Source organism: Ischnura elegans, chromosome 4 (genome assembly GCF_921293095.1).
Source record: "Ischnura elegans chromosome 4, ioIscEleg1.1, whole genome shotgun sequence".
Classification (NCBI taxonomy): Eukaryota; Metazoa; Arthropoda; class Insecta; order Odonata; family Coenagrionidae; genus Ischnura; species Ischnura elegans.
In genome coordinates this window covers 28,643,479-28,661,673 of record NC_060249.1, presented here as the reverse complement: position 1 = coordinate 28,661,673, position 18,195 = coordinate 28,643,479, and the positions used below count along the sequence as shown (strand labels likewise).

The 18,195-nt window shown below is 37.7% G+C and overlaps 1 protein-coding gene and 1 long non-coding RNA gene across 3 annotated transcripts in view; one reads left to right on the top strand and one right to left on the bottom strand.

Annotated features, from left to right (window-relative positions):
* LOC124157205 (phosphatidylinositol 5-phosphate 4-kinase type-2 alpha) overlaps positions 1–15,199 on the bottom strand; it is a 101,148-nt gene extending 85,949 nt beyond the window's left edge. For both annotated transcript variants that reach the window (XM_046531749.1, XM_046531750.1), the window contains exon 1: positions 14,837–15,199. In XM_046531749.1, the coding sequence (XP_046387705.1) occupies positions 14,837–14,986 (150 nt within the window). In that variant the 5' untranslated portion in view covers positions 14,987–15,199. The remainder of the gene's footprint in view (positions 1–14,836) is intronic.
* Positions 15,200–15,538: 339 nt separating this feature from the next.
* LOC124156842 lies at positions 15,539–16,418 on the top strand. Its single transcript, XR_006864405.1, has 3 exons — positions 15,539–15,763; positions 15,850–15,898; positions 16,205–16,418. It is a non-coding gene; the product is annotated as an uncharacterized LOC124156842 (long non-coding RNA).
* The last annotated feature ends 1,777 nt before the right edge of the window (positions 16,419–18,195 follow it).

Sequence of the window (18,195 nt, the reverse complement as noted above, 5' to 3'; positions counted from 1 at the left end):
AATTAACGTTACCATTTTATGTCAACGAAATTCGGTGAACCGTCGACAGAATGCATGAATTCCTAACGCATTAAAACAATATTTATCGAGGATTAAGAATACCTGGCAATACTCCAAACTTTTAATCCAACACTTTCACTAAAAAATACGGCCTTGAAAGTTAGCTGAAAACATTCACCCAAGCTTCTAGGGACAACTGTGGAAGTTCATCTTACTTTTTTCTTTAATTTCTTGGCTTAGCTATACAAACATTCAGCCAACAATGCACCCCAGTAACGTCAAAACTCACAGCAGTTAATGCCAACATACCCTCCTCACGCATATAGGAAAGGAAACGGATTAAAGGCACCAACACAAGCAGAGAGAACTTTACCCAGCCTCCACCGGATCAAGAAGGAACGTATTACAAATTCTTTAAAAAAAGAACTGTAAAATCTAACTCTTAACTTTCCAGAAATTTTTTAAACCAATAATCAAAAGGAAGTCGTATTGAGAACAACCGATAGTTAGTCAAGCACAAGAAAAATTATATTCCGGCATTAGTAATTATACTGCACCCGTTTCGGAGCTAAATATTTCCTTCATCAGATCTTTAAGTAAAATAAACGAGAGAAAAAAAGAATGTTGGCAAATATCAATCAAACAGTGTAAAATAAATTGAAAATTTCAGAGGAATAAACATCTTTATTTACAAATTGATCAGTTATTCACGAATACGCAGGCGTAATACATATTTCTTTTAAAAAATAGCAAAAAAACTTCATAGTAAATGATTCAATATGAAAATAAATAGGGAAAGAAAACTCATTGGAATTCGAGAAAAGCCGTAACGTATGGATATTATGACAATTAACTTTGAATCCGTATTTAGCGCATTCATCGACGATGTATGCGAAGGAATTTCGCTAATTAAAAAGAGATTCATTTCAGAATTGGAGATGAACAACCTGTACAATGGAAAAGTCATTGTGCCGTGCATATTGAAGCGAGAAGTTAGGTATTTTAATAACAGACATGACATATCTCGGGACACTACTAGATCGAATGACGGAAAGAAGCCAAAGACAGGAGGAGGAGAAGTACAAAATAATGTTGACAAGAGCAACAGAGGTTGATATTGATTTAGGCGATAGGAGATAGCTACTCCTTGTTAATTAAGCATAACACAGCACGAGTTGCTACACTAGTATGTGAAAGAAGTGTGTGCGAATGTCAGCTGAACATATACATACTTTGAATGGGAGGCAAGAGTGTAAAATATATATTAGAAATGGTTTTGTATAGACCAAAAATTCTACCTTAGTCATCTACTGCCCTTAAGGTCTGGTTACACGATACATGACCACGTACGAGTAAATGAATGTAGGTATACAATTCTATGTTTTAATGACCGGAAAAGAATATCTACGAATTTATAAACCAAATTAGAACAGATAATATTTTCTGTTCATGCGTTCGTACAAGTTGGGTGGATAAACGGGGTATTTTCAAGTTCATTCAATTGTTCATGCATTTAGACATTAACTCGTACGTGTTATGCGAAAAATCCACAGAGAAAAAATCATTCGCTTTGACCAGGATCCTGTTCAAGGAGAATGATTTTTTCTACGTGGATTTTTGGCACAATTTTTGCATCGTGGGTGACTCTTGTAAAAGTTATCACCGTGGCTAGTCCCGGTATACTTAAATCGTGTTAATTTATCGTGTAACTGGGCCTTTATAAATGAATTCTCACTCTTACAAACCGATCTTTTGGGCCATAAACGAGAATCTTCATTGAAAAGGAAAAGAAAAGATTAGATTAGGGGTATTGACAATTAGTCACCGTGGAGTTATTTGGTCGTTTTCGTAATAATCCTTTGTACGCCAACGTAAAAATTAATGAATTTATCTGAATAAATTTATGAAAGATGTATTAAACCGTACAATAACAAAATATACATTTTTCTATGGGGTATAATTTGTTTCGGACCTAGGCGACTGAACAATTGCATGATTTTACACTTGTAATGCATAATAAATATAATAATAAATTTAAATTACGAAAAGGTTATAAAAGTCAGCAATCAATGGATAAACGATAGAAAGGAAACAATAGTCTGTGACCTCTCCATGATCTTGGGAAAATGTGGTAAATAATGCGACGCCAAGAAGAATTCCGCAGTAGCTGCAAGTAATGGCACCTCGGAGAAAGAAGGGGGTGCGGGGAGCCGCTTGATTGGGGTTCGGACTGACGTGATATACTTCGAACGCCGTGAGCAACAAGAAAGGTCAAACAACATTTCGAGCGAAAGGTCGGAGACTAAACTGACTCGGAAGTTCCCTAACCACCGCTATACTCACTTCTCAATGGAGCGCCACTGGCAGGAATCCCAACAAATGCCATTCTGCGCGCCTTGACGTGCTTCGGAAGAAAATCTATAGCCTCATTGATAAGGACGGAATAGAGAGCGGCCATATGCAAATCATACGATCCGTTTTATTATTCTCTCCGCAGGACCTTCTCAACCAATCAGGCGACTTATTGTCCATTGAAATAAAAGGTAGTTGGTAGGTGTCAATTTTTCATAATTATTTTAATGCGTACGACGCGTTTCGGCTCCCAGAATCATCATCTGGGGCAAGACACCACTTGTAGTCTAGCGCGATATACCAACCATGAATCGATGTTTATACCAGTATCATTCTGGAGTGGGTACCAATACTGAATAGACAACGATCAACCGGTCGATTTTACTAAACCGTATAGAAGTAGCTTTATAACAACATTTGAAAATCGATATAATTAAATAAAACCAAAATCAATATTTTGAAGTCAAGAATTGCGAACAATATAATAAGGGAGTAGTCTTAAGAGAATAACACCCTGGTCCCAAGTACATTCTCGTCCTCAGAAAGGAGATATTACTCGGAAATTTCCCCGATAAGAGGCCACTATGGCGACATGAGAACCAATCAATGTCATGGTTCCTGAAAAACAAAGTACACTTGCTGGTCTTCAAAATTTCTTCAGCGATATCTCTCATTAGACTGTATTAAAAAGGGAGTCAAATTATGAAAGAGGCCACATAGACTGCGTCGAAGCAAATAAAATCAACGTAGACTCTGATTACACGTCATCAGAATGGAAAATCTGATTGCCTAAGACCAACAATGACGGTGCGTACTGACTGGAAAGATGTCTTTCCCTATGTAAGACACCATAGTCTTCGAATACAATTAGTGCCGCCATATCCAAAAAAATTTCACTACTTCCTAAGAGTTAATGGCAAAGCTAATGCAGAATTTATAAATATATAATATTTATAAATTAACACTAATTTAATAGCCACCCTGCACATGTGGCAAATCATTGAAAATTTACGCACCGACTCGGTCAGCCTATAAAGGCCGATTTACACGGGGCACGCACCCTGAACAATCTGACGTGTGTACGAAGGCGCAGTCAAAATTGCGAAGTGTAAAGCGGTGAATTGCTAGAACACATGCGAGAATGCGTGGACGTGAGATGGAAAAATAGCCTCTTTTCTAATTTTGTTCATGCATCCGCGCAATTCCACGCCATTTTAGAAATTAATGCAGTTCTAACCTGCGCAATTCCGTGCCCCGTGTAAAACGGCCTTAACACGTTCAATTCAAATTCATTTGTGAAACGTAAGACCTAATTCTGCATATATCATATGATTTAAAAAAAGAGCAGCTAAAAAATAATAAGAATAGGGGCGACATTTTCCATAATATAAACAAAACTTTAAAAAATGAAAGAAAGAATAACAATACATTTAATATTACTTTACAGTGGCTTCACCAAAGGTGATTCCATGACGATACAACTAGCAGAGCTTGCAACAACTAAGAAGGTTATGGATTCCCAATACCTCAATCAAAGTTTACCCGAAAAATATTAATCAAATTTGAACTACGCGATCACCATAAACATGGAATGCAAACCATCGTAAAAGCATCAAGCACTCATAGATATTAGATATACAAACCTAGACGGATAACATTGACACGACAGCTGTCATATCTTCTACCGACGGCCACTGCAGATGTATAATGCGATCTAAGTTTATAAATCATATAAAATTTTGTGAGTAGCAAAACACAATCCGTTATCATCACCATGTTGTTCAACTAATATTCTTCAGTTTCATAAATTGGTACCTGGACTGATTTTATAATAAGCAGATGAATTTTTTAGGTAGATAAGACAGAATGAGTAGCAACAATAACTGTTATCACCCTCAATAACCGAGATGAGTGAAAATTATATAGTGATCCCCATAAAGAATTAGTATCCTACATATAAAATGGTGGTATTAGTGAAATGACGAAACGTTTTTATTTTTTAAATTTTATCGTGCTAAGAATACAAGCGCCGAGTATATAAGCTATTATTTTTCACGCAAAGACACAAAAATTGCGATATTTATAATATTTTGGAAAATCGCAATTACTTGGCGCGGGGGGGAACATTTTCATACTCAGTGGACGAATTGAAGGTCATCAGAAAAGATATTTTATACAATATAACGAGCTCCTCTACTTCACAACTAACGAGATTTATTTAACATAATAGACCCTCATGTAGCCTTGCCACTTGGATACCTTATTCCTCGAGCAATATGTTTAGAGCAATGATTGGTCACCAGAATAAAGGTAAATCTCCAAGTTTGATTTTTCACAGCTTCATCAATGAAACGCTTATGTTTTTGCAAGCAATAGGTATAAAATGGCTACCATTTGTGGAAGGTAAAGGATAAAAAAAAAAAACGGAAGCAGTAAGTGAATCCGAGGTAAGACCATTTTCGTAAGGCACAAGAGAAGAGAAAGAGAGGAAATCAAAGATTTATAACGCATAAAACGCATCAAGGAGCGGAATGCAAAAAAAAATCAAAGTGGGCCAAAATAGCGGGATGGTGAATGTCACATTCACCATATACGGAATTCATAAATTATTACTTGCAATGGGTGGAAAACTTATTTCACGTAAATGAATTTTATAAATTAATCACAACACATCATTGACAAGCGTTCTCAAAAGATGTAGAGCAAAGTCAATGAAGAAGTAATTAGTTACATTAATAAATAAAAACCTCAACGCGATGACGTTGGAGGACACGTCTCATTTGCGTTATTACCCCAGGAGTTGGTTCGTACATCAGTGAAATGCCAAGGAAGGAGCTTCTTAAGTAACATACAGTCCATACACATCTTAAGTCATGATGCTACACCCCCATATCGGCTTACCTGGTAAAAGAAGCCTTCAAAAGTTTGAATAGAAATACTTATGAAAGCTACGGAAGCCTTCCTCCACGAGCCACACACATCCTCACTTGCAGTAGGTTATTTTTAGGGATGGATGCAAAGCCTCGCGACACCTGTTCCATATATTGATCTCAGGTCGCGTCATAGAAACGTCACTGTAGGGTCAACGGCTTTCATCAAAGCAGCCAGCAATGAAGCACGTCAACCACATGAGTTGAGCACTCCTTCAGTACTCAAGGACGTCAAGAAAGATAAGAATTCTTTTATTCCACGAGAAAAATGTAAAGTATTCAGCGTGAGATACCGAAATTATCCTAAAATACAAAAACGATCGATTACGATCGGTGGCAAAAACTACAATAGACGGGTCATAAAAAGGAACACGGCGGAAAAAGAGGTTTAGGGGGTCTTCCTAACATTTACTTAATTTCTGGGAACATTTTCACAAAAAAATTGCTAACATTTTTCTTAGCAGTATAACACACACAAGTACTTTTAAAAATTTTTGAGTGTTAAAAAAGTGAAGTAAATGATGTTGATGCATCTGAAATCCCTAGGTATTCTCAAATTACACCCGTAATGATAACTAACAAGGGTTCAGCAAAATATCAAATGAAGTATGTAGACGACTAAAAACTAAAATTCCCTTCCCCCCCCCCCCCCCCCCCACGAACAATGGTAATCAGTACATTATAATGATCATATACATAAATTTCAAACGTAACCTCTAATCCATAACACAATAATTTAAAAAAAACATCTATTAAGTGAAGAATTTCAATATTCATCATAATATTATGAAAAAATAAAATAATACTATTTTACCCACTGTGGTATAATATCCCTATATTTATATAATGTAAGATATGCCCTCACCTAACATAAAATTTCGGTTGATATACAATTGGAAAAATAAATATATTTTCCATTGAAATCATTAAAATGAAGTACATGTTGACGGAGGAGACGTTTAAGATCGAGTGGTACAAGGGTCTTAAACCATGTCAGCACGTCCTTTCTGAACACTGAATTATTGAGGGTTTTTTTCCAACACCCACCAATTTTTGTAATAACCTCAAAATATGTTTCAATTCGCCTGTCGTGGAATATAGCCTAATTTCATGACGAGGTATTTTAATATAGTGCTTGAGGAATGTCAAATCTCTCCACCACATTTCACGGGCGAAAAAACTTTAATACTAAAAATTAAGAAATAAATAAAAAATTAGGAAAATACAATAAATTTTGGCAATCAAATATCGAGAGAAAGCACAATGCTCGGGAGACATCAACCAAAAGAGTTATTTACACCATGAAAAACATTCATACAAACGCATTACTAATATCTATAGGACTTCCAAGATACACGTTCGATAACACCCATACAATTCACGTACTCAAGACCACATCATAGTAAAAATGAACTTAAAGACAGGTGCCTACAAATCTCGGCTCTAGGCAATGCAATTCTCTAGCCAGCATTTCAAGCCGCGCTTTTCCCCAATGGTGCTTATTTAACGCCAATGGCTAATTATTGATGGTGCTATTTTACGGTCAAATCTAAAGTTCTCGACGAGAGCTGGCTGTCACCCGGTCTCACTTTCCTCCTCTTATCAAATGCCCTCTCCCACTTGTTTCAAGCTATCAAATGTCGCGTATCTCTTTTGGATATTTCGGCGCCAGCGATAGATGAAATTTGCATCCATCAACGAATAAACGGGGTGAAGTATCCATTGGAAGAAAAGGCGCCCACTCATGATGATGGCAAATTGATCCTTCCATTGCCTAAAGCGAATATGTGAACGCCAACAAGTTAATACCGCAGGAAATAATGGAAAACAGCTTGGACAGCTTTCAATGGAGCCACAGATCACCCACTAAGCGTATAAAAAGCAATCCTACTGAATGCGGAGAATAAAAAAAAAAGAATCCGCTAAGGAAAAATACACAAAACACTTAATTCAAAAGAGGTGCCCAAATTTATTAAACCCAAATTATACCACCAAAATGTTAGCACAAAAAATGGTGTTGTATAGTTCACTGGGAACTAACCTCTTAACCGCCTAGGGTCGAAACCAACGATTCTCCCTTCTCCGCGTTCCAAGGCTTCCCTATCTCTGCGAAACAACGAAGTACAAAATTCCACGCCCTGGTATGCAAGCCGCAAAGGGAATTCGAGACGGAACTCTCCGAGTACACTAGAATGCCCAAGCAAAGTAATAACTAGCTCTATTCAGCTACGCTAGTAAGGAGACACCAGAAGGAATAGGTATACCTAAAATGCGTTCAATTTCTGCAAATATGTACTAAAAAAAACCTTCCAAAAGATAATCGATAACATTATAGGATAGAATTAGCACGCAATCAGCGCACCTCTTCTCAATTTAAGGCAAAAATAAACGAAAACACTGAAAAAAGACACAAGAATACACTAAATAATTTTAAGGTTAAAATAGACTGAAGAGGAACAATTACCTGGGTAGTACGATAGGCCAAAAAATAGAAAATCAGATAATACACGCTCGAACATTACAAGGTCAGGTAGCTTACAAAGACGTCTCAAACTCTAAAATAAATCAATCCTTAAGTTACCTTGAGCCCACCTAAGTAGCGTGAAAAATACTAACTCGATCGAATTAGGGTAATGATGGCAAAAGACAACGAGCCTTACGACAACGATGAGAACGGATTTAGGCAAATATTAAGTCATTTACACACACGACTCCATAGGATTATTTTTTGGAAATGCTTCTGTCACTAGCAAGCGACTAGGACCCTATCATAGCAATAATCCTCTCGGTAATTTACGGGCAGGTAAGTAGCGATAACTATCTTAATGCCAATGCATAGGTAGCCTCAACTACTTCGGCCACAGGATGGCAGGGAGACCTATTCATGAAGATGGAAAAAAAGAAAAAAAGAGATGCCAAAAACACGGGTTTGAAACTGTGATTAATTATATTTTTCTGTTCGCCAGACGTCTGTGACTACATCACAGAGAACAGCATGGCTGTTATAAATATTTTTTACATCTCACTGATGCTATTGAGTTCGAGTACTACTCAAAAGTATAGTGATAAGTTAAGCGGCGATTTTTCGGCGAATCTATCAGATTGAAGCTTTCCGCTTTTCAAGCTAATTGACATGTTCCATTTTCTCCGCGTTTTAAGCCCGACACTGCAATCATCATCATTGATGAAATGACGAAGGCCGAGAAGGACCATGAAACATCTGACACCATCTCAACCAGCTGGACTTCGAAAAAGCCTAACTAAACAATAATTAAATGCTTAAAATTGTCATTCCAAAATTTAAGCAAAACATTTAGACGTAAACTTAATTGATGACGCATAGGTCTCAGGTCGCATTACGAAACTGGATCTCAGACAAAATAAAAAAAAAACGCTGTTAGTACGAAGCATGTACTCGCTCAATTCGAGGCGTGAGCACGCGTGGGAACAAGAGCAAGAGATGTCTGGACTAGCCGCAACATGTAAGGATCAAAACATATGCTATTTTCAGCACACGCGTTTGGACGAGGACGATTGTTTACAACCAACCTCTCGCAAGCGCAAATTCCCAACTCCCTCTTTGCGAACACATCCATGAGACCTTCAAGTCATTTTGAGGTATCTAAATAAGAAAGAGCAAAGCAGGGTAACGAGACTAACAAAGGTTAATAGGCTATTAAAAGCAACCAAACCGGTGTTAGCGCTATCTGATCGCGTTAAAAATTATAGGAAAAAGTATCTTACAATCAGTATAAAACATTACTTCTTTGATGAAATGAAGTACTCTTGTAGAAGAGGAAAAAAAACTATTCCACTTAAAGAACCTGAATAAGCACGTACAGTCACATCATAGCAATAATTGCGATAAATTCAACATATTCTTCATCTGACTAAAATTATCCAAATTATATCGGGCAGTATAGATTCTGAAGGAGGTCTATACATTTTACGGCACTTGTAGAAGTGCCAAGAGCTAATTCGATAATCTAAATACTTCCAGTCACGGGCCATTGTGCATATCAAAGCTCTGCATACAGGCTCCACGTCATGGGTAACATCCGACTCTCTTTGTTGGCTCTTGAAAGATTTACTACAAAATAAAATTACACAGAATACGATAACGATATCCACCTGTAATTAATTAAATAATAATATCTTTATTGTTCTATGGGTCAAACATGTGACATAGAACATTGTCAGGAAGAACATCAAAACATACATGTTGTCATAAACTATCAGACAAAAATTCATTTACATTATAATAACCCTTAGGCTGTAAAAAAATTTTTAATTCTGTCTTAAAAACATTAATATTTGAAATATGTTTTATACTCGTAGGCAATTTGTTAAAAATAAAGAGACTGATTTATTAACAATATAATGAGTAAACGTTGTACTTTGATGCAAAAACGACATTATATCGCATTTATTCCAAAAAATTCCAACACCCAAATTATTTTTAGCTTTTTTCATAATTACACTTAGCCCGTTGTTAGAACTTAAATGAGATCTCACATTATTTCCCTATTAAATTGGAGGAAGGCGATAACCTATCCTGAAAATTTAATTCAATGAATATTGATTATGGTAGCAAAAGCTTGATCGTAGAAAGTATCTGTTACGAAAGAAAACATACAGTGATATAAAAATTGAAGTAGAGGACAAGCTGCTTAAATTTTGAAGGGGCGTTACAATTCCAGTTATCATCTGATTTTGTCTGCAAATTAATTCATATTTGAATAGCATTTCAGAGCAAAAACGAATAGTACGCACCCTATAATGAATATCGTGATACTGCTACGAAATTGCACAATCCGGGCCATTTGAGTCACAGTAAAAATTTATTTTCCCTGCAACGAACATGCCACAGTTAGCAATAATGGACGAGCTAAGGAATTTCATGCTCATTCCAAGTTGTGAGTGCTTAGTGGAATCACTGATCGATGCATAAGAAACTGAACGCATCATAATATAAATGGAGTGCCTTGATACTAAACATTCGAATCAATATTAACCTTTAAAATGCCGAGACATTATTTGATGAAAAATAATGCCAAAGACCATGTACAACGATGTACTCATCAACAATTTAAACATAATTGCCTAAAGAAAATCGGGCAACTGACACTAATACCCAAGCACATAGTTTTAAAAAATAATCCCTCGTTTCCCTCGCTAAATATATTTACATCTCGTTGCATTTCCAAGAGTTGGTTTCCCCGACAAATCCCAAATAAAACAAATAAAAATTAAATAAAATAAATATTATTTTTCAAACAAAGTAAAAGTTAGTCATCAAATTTCCACCTAGTTGAGAAAAAAATAAAATATGAGAGACTATATTGCCAATCTTCAGTATAGAATGGGGAGTTTAGGATGAAAATAAAAGAGAGATGACCCAAATCGTCACAAATACCAAGTCCCTACTGGTTCAGAAATTCAAATACTTCCATGGAAATAAATCTAATTAAATTTAATGATAATGGACGAAACGTTACACATTCTTCTTAATTTAATTATATGGGGCTTCATTCGGTGGACATGACTCGATAACCCGTTCATTTCCCCAAAAAGAACATATATGAAGAGTGGGCCATGCATACATGTAATTCATTATTTCTATTATCCGGAGGTTCATACACCTGACCTCTTCCAATATATGACTCCTCTAGAATAGCCCAATCACAAGCTTAATCCAAGTAAACATATTACGCGCGTAATCACACACTGAGCGCCATAGATCAATAAAAGTACGTACTTGTTTCAGGGAATAATTTTCTCACTTGGAGTCCATAAGAAAACGAGTGAAATCATAAAAAATTCGCGAGATTAGAGTTCTAACTCCTAACACGGCAAACGATTTTTTCGCGCTTTAACGTGCATTTGCGGATGCCACCGTAAAGATATGCCGCTGTCTAAACCACAGTTGTTTCCAAGTAAAACCATTTGCCGCTATATCTTAAAATGAATGACTTAACTGCCAGAAGTATAATGCGTGGGCTACTCTGATAATTACAACCGAGAAATATCTACTTTTGTCGCCATGTTACCAAAGAACAACTTAAAAGCCAACAAGCCATTTTCTCCGATACAATGGTAAGTTCTGAAAATATCAAAATCTAAACCGATTTCTGAAGAACAACTTGAAAGCAAGGATGCAGAAGAGTTGTGATGAATATCAATTGAAACTTTTCACGCAAAAATAAGTAGTGTGTGCCTCGCCCAAATGGATTTCTGCTACTCCACTCATATAGAATACAAACCTCAAATCGGTGAACATTTTAAAACAAATGAGGTCCAAGCCAGAGTCATGGGTAGCTGTGGCGGAGTAACAATTATCTCTTCCAATCTTGACGCAAAATGGTTATGCCTTTTCTGTTATCCTTGCAGTAAAACAATATTTTTTCTAATATTCTAATTCTGGTAAGTATGAACAGCTCTTATTTCATTCGATTGGAAAATTGGATCTCACTATTGGAGGGCGGACATATGGGCTAAAATATGCATACACATGCATATCTACACTCTGCGACATGCAGTGAGAGATATTCATACTATACTAAGGTACGCAGTATCTAAAGTTGCAGCATGCTACGTGCTCTTTACTCTTACTCCAACCCTTACACCTCCATAAATAATAAATGAAATGTCTAAGGAAAATTATGACAAAATAGATACGGACTATGGACAAAATATTAGACTATTTGCTCCGATTACCAAAGAATTTTTATCAACAGTAGAATTTCGAATGAGGAACATAAATCCATGCAATTATTAATAAGTGGAATTGGACAGTTGTCCGATTCCACTTATTCCTTAGTTGTCCTTTCAATGAGTTAGTGAGCCGGTCCCTTCGTTCTCCGAGGGACGAACGTAACGGGGTCCGCCCCCACCCCCGAAATGAGTAAAATAAAATTATAAATAGTACCGCAATAAAATTATTTACATGAATCGTGCGCATTAATTCATAACCATCTACTAGTAACGTTATACTTCCGCATTATTTTACATGTAAAGGTATTCTATACATTAGACAAAAATTATATCATGTTGCTTCCTAATTTTTTATCACTATACCCCTCCTTACAATAATCTACTTCTGTCCCCAAGGATCTTATATATCTTCCACAGTGTTCTTTAATTCACGACGACAACGGCATCCCCCAAACCTCGAATAATTACTCAGAAACATAATCACCCCGGTGAAACTCTCAAAAAATATTCATACAAACCATTCCTTTGCCCTACGATGTTACATATCGTTAAGAATAAAATAAAATGTAAGCACTCGGTGGAGACTGACGCACGCAAGCAAGAATGGCCATGAAATCATACTGCAGGCGAACATGTTTCAGAGGGCACCTCTTTCCTAGAACTCCCAAAAATCAGGTTTATAGTAGGCTATAGAGGGCACCTGACACAGCGAATTGAGTCCGCGTCAGCCAATGTCGACGGCCGCAAGCACTAACACAGGAGCCCACTATTTTCAGAATTCCAGTCATAATACCCAATCAAGTCACCAAGGTCAGCAAGTGCATTACGTGTGCGTGGAAAAAATAAAAGATGACGCAATGCGCTCGCGTCCGCCCCTTTCGCACGGGAAGGGTCAATTTCTGCGGGGGCGGACGCGGCCGCCGCCGGGGGCATGAACCACCGGCCGCATGGAAACAAGTCGGTCGGCGGGCTCAGGCGGGCCGTGCGCCGGCCGCCGCACCCATACGACACAGCAAACCGCCTCCCTGCGCCCCGACGCCGCCACCCCGGGAGAGAGAGCCAGCGGCGCAGCTCGTGTCTACTTTTAACAGCGGCGCCCATCAGGTAGAAGCGGGCTGGGTGCGGATTCGGAGGGGGACGGATCTCACACAGGATGTAGGGGACGGAAACATTCATGGGAAGGTCGCAACACCTAGGGGGGGAGCGGAATGAAGGAAAACAATGCGAAATCCATCCTGACCCCCTCCGTTTCCCTTGACGAAATTCGGCACCCTACCCCTTTCCAACCGCGGATGCCGATAAAGGACGAGTGAGGAGCAGTGGGACGACGCGAGGGCGATGACAAGGGAGTAACAAAGGGACGGTATAAAAGTAGTCATTATCCCGCGAGTCGCCCCACGTCCGGAACGGACAGGAAGTCAAAGCCTTCCCCAACAACACAGCGGGTTCCCCCGGGCTGACACATTAGAGGAACTGCTGCTGCTCCACCAAATCGCCCTAAGGTCTCCGGACGTCATACACAAATCGATTATTATTAAGGGGCAGCCTGTGGATTTTGCAGAAATCTCTTAGCTGCATAAGCGGAATTATGCTGCGGGTGTGGTAGGCAGTTCATCACGGCTTGGTATGAACTGAGAGTATCGGCCATTATACCATCAAGACATTACCAATCTAACACAGCCCCCACGGTTACAGTCGAAAACCAGCAATATAAGAAATGCGCAAGTTAATAAAGTAAGCTTCGACCGTCACTGAAGAACAATAAATGCAAAATGACACTAAGACGTAAAAGCAATACAAAAATACCATATACCTCCTAACAAAGCCGGATTTGAGATAATAAAATTCGGAATCTCCCTTCAAAAAATAATTACGTAAACATAGGTCTAACAACAAAGTACCTATCATTACAATGACAACCATCACAACAGACTATGGACATCAGCTCTAAAAATGACGATTCGACAGCTTACTACCACAAATAAAATATGATATTGATGACTACTACACTCTAACATACCAAAGGCTCAATGATTTTTTTTTAATGTCACGATAAGTGCTCTATGAAGCATATTCCAGTGTCACACGCCCACGGGATTTTAAGTTGACAAATAAATGCTCATTACATAGCTATCTTCTCAGGCAACAACATTAAGCTAGACTATAACTCTCATCTCTGTCAACCGAGTACACCACACAGTATAGATGGTGACGATTCGCGGGGAGAATTTGGATGGTAATTTTGGCTGGCGAATGTTGTTGCAGTAAAGTAACGCCGAATTATCGTTCGAAAGGAGCGGTATAATCGTTTGCTTACATTGAAAGATTGACAATGAATCCATGATAACGAGTCAGAATTGGAATTTAAGTACACTGATACACATGCAAACCGTCAACTAAACATATAAACCGTCATATTACATCCCCTACTTGATACCTACCTCACAGTTCCATTCAGAGTAAGAAATAGGTGATTGAAGAATACCAATTACATCGTAAGATATCATGCGAATAGCAGTTAAAATACATATAATTCTAAGAGAGATGCATATTAAATTTTCAAACGAATAATAACAGAAAATTAAAAACAAAATATGCTAATCGGCTTCGACCGATGAACCTGCACCGCAACATTAAAAATAAACAAATACGTCTAGGTACACCAGCACTGGTGCCAAAGAGGTGAAAACAGCTTTGAGTAAACTCCGTTTAAAAACTGAAAAGTCTTCATTTCCAAAGAGAAACACGTACCACCATAAACCTTATAACATTCAAATTAAAAATTATTGTTACCCTCCGTTGTAAGATAGCTTAACGACGACGCACATGCAAGAACTTACCGTGTGATTGACTCCCCACATCAAAACCGAAAGCAGCGGTTCATTGGCACGAAAGAGCTTTACTTTCTGGTGTTTCACACGAAAGTGTTTCTTCTTTAATTTGCTTAATCCTCCAGATAGTTGGACGGCACTCATGGCGCCTCTCTTCATTGAGTTTATACCGAAGAGTTTTTAAACTAGCATCAAAGCATTATCATTGCACATGCAAATGCTAAAACTCGCAATATGTAGCGGTGAATTAAATGCCTTCCAATTCTTCCTCAATTTAGGCAAATTGCAGTAGAGTCACTTAATGGAGAGATTGAGGACCACTACAACCGACCACCGAACGGCACCATGACACTTCACTGAACGCTTGTCTGGTGGGAGAGATGGCGCAGCAATAGCCAGACCGAGAACTTGTGTAAAATCAGAAAATTTTAATTATTGAAATAAATTACTTTATTAAGCTTTATATTTTAATTTGTTTGAAAAATATACCTTAACATAAATTTTATAAGAACTTTACTGAGTAAAAGTGCAGATATCATTAAAAATATTTACTATCTCAAATAGTCAAAAGAGAAAATGCATTAAGTAAACAATTCATTTTTAGAAACAACAACGCTACAATTTAACCCATTAAATAATATTAATATTTTTAATAAGGCAAACAGGCTAAATTATCCACAGTATATGTAATAAATGTATATGCCTTTCATAAATTATTGTTTCACTACTTCCGGTCGGTCTGCAGCAAATTCGTGAGATTGTTGATCCTGTTTTTACTTATTGGTTTTCCGTCATATTTTTCCTTGTTCGCGTTAGTCTTCACGACTTAAGAAATGGTTCGAATGAGGCCAGAAACCAAGCAAAGACTGTCAACAGTTTTTGGTATCACAAAGTTTGTATTCCATTGGGGATTCATACCTACAGTGATATATTTAGGTAAAGATCCATGAGGTTCTGTTCCCACGTTTGATTTTAATTGTATGTATCCCGATTTTAACGAACACGTTTTCTTTTCAATGAAGGGTTTCGCAAAGGAAGTGATCCTGGGATGCCGGAGTTAACTCCTTTAAGGTAAGGAGAATGTTGAACTAGGGACTGCCATTCACATACAGCTCAGTTTCACACTGTTTTGTTGACCTGTGCCAGGTCGAGAACATCGTCCATTTGTTCATCCTTTGTTTTTTCTGCTCTCGCGAATATGTTATATTATAAAAGCTCTGTTATAATCTCTTAATTCGAAATGTATTTTATGGGTAACTTGTTATTATTGCAACATATTCTCTTGTGAATTGATTAGCAGTTGTATTCACAGTGTCTCATGTGCTTCCGTGCCATTTTACCGCTCCAGCTCTGATTTGCTATACTTTAAATTTTCAGTTTATTATGGCAGTAACAAGAAGATTCCAATAAGTTTTTCTTTGAAGAATATTATGATTTGGACGTTTTGGAGCCTGTACTGAAAAATTCGTTGAAAGTTATGCAGTATGTCATCATTTTCAAATGATTCACATGTGTTTATCGTCATGATTACCTCTTTTTTTGTACACTCATGAAGATGTTATCTTAATAAAATTGTTTGTAAGAAAGTTTATCTGGTAATCTTGTTTGTATCTTAAGGGCCTATCCTTATCTTAGCTTATCCTTTCCCATTCGTTAAACCTATAAGGACTTCAAACTTTTTGAGAATGATACCCTTAACACAGAATTATTATCAGTGGTCTTCTGTGGTTTATTCCCTGATGTCAAAATCCGATTTCCAAGGTAGAATTTCTTGATAGATTATATGGTGCATTGATGAATTTTAGGAAGATACACAATCTTAACGTTGCTTTATTTGTAGTTTTCCACACTTGCTGCATTGGAATTCAATACTAATGATGAAATTTTGATTGCCCAAAATTTTCTAATTTCTTTCAATTTGGTCAAATTATATTCACAAGTTCAAAAATCCACCCATCCAAGACACACACTATTCATCAACCTTGGGTTAGTAGTTTAGTATGCATAGGCGGATCCAGGGGGGGGGCATAGGGGCACGTGTCCCCCCCAGACCCTTAAAAATATGCTAGATTTTTAATACGATCCCATTATCATTGTGTTTGTTTTGTATGATGAGATATCTTTGTGCCACCCCCCCCCCCCCCCCCAGAACAAAATCCTGGATACGTCCTTGCTTGTGCCCCCCCCCCCCCCCTAGAAAGAAATCCTGGATCCGCCCCTGTTAGTATGTGTACCTTACACCACTTGTAGTCAATACCAAATAACCTACTTTTCATGTTTGCTGCACCTTACCTTACCACTGTACTTCTCTCTCGTCTCTAGGACAGGGTCTGTGAAACCTTTCATTTTTTACTTGATGACACTATAAGGTTAGGGATCTTAAGTTCTTTTGAAAGAAAAGGTCTTCCATACACTAATGCAGTGTGAATTACGCAGGTAAAAGCCTGGAGAAAAACTAATATTAAATATGAGCAAGAAAATGTGATTGATGAATAGGGATAAATGAATCATGCTTCACAATTAATAGCTTATCTTTTTTGCACACCAAGCATTGCTGGATCTAAAAGATCAACGTCGGGTGGAGCCGAGGAGAATTTACATATGCAGAAAACCTAATGCAAAGCGTAGCTCGACATTTTTCAATGCAAACAACTGGACATTGGCTATAGCTGGCACAGGGAAGGGAAGTGACTCTAGAGGTAGCAACGTTGGGATGCATTCAGGCCCTGCCCGAGACCCAACTTCGCGAGACATTCGGAGTACTACTCTGCAATTAAGCCGGACCCTCCCACTCATTAATGATCCTCCTTGCTGCATGAATCAAATTGTCAATGGTATTTGCTAAGAATCATTTTGTTGCGTACTCCAAGTTTTTTCATATTTAGAAATGAATTCTTCATTTTGTTCTGTGCGAAACCAATTTTTAACCAAAATATTAGCATTACCAATAACAGACTTCTGGATTAAGAGTCTTAGTACCTTTTGTTCACCAACTTTGTTATTATCAATGCTAGACAAGAATACCAGGGAAACTCCTCCCCAAAAAAGAGCTCTATACAGAGAGGTTCAAATATTCTTATGTTACTCAAAGCACAGAAAACATTTTCCTCTCGTAAGCACCAGCAGGGAAGGGTTAAAAGGTGGAGTCAACATTAATGGAAAGACAAGTAGAAACAAAATGGATAACAACAACTAGCAGTTGTATGCTATAATATCATGCTCTGGAAGTTAAATAAACCCAATAATGCATATGCATGTTTTACCATGGCTCCCTCAGAATTATTGCTAAATTGAAAAACTACTATTTATACAGCAAAGGTGAGGTACTTCACTTACGAGTCAATCCATACTCAGTCCAGCTACCAAGA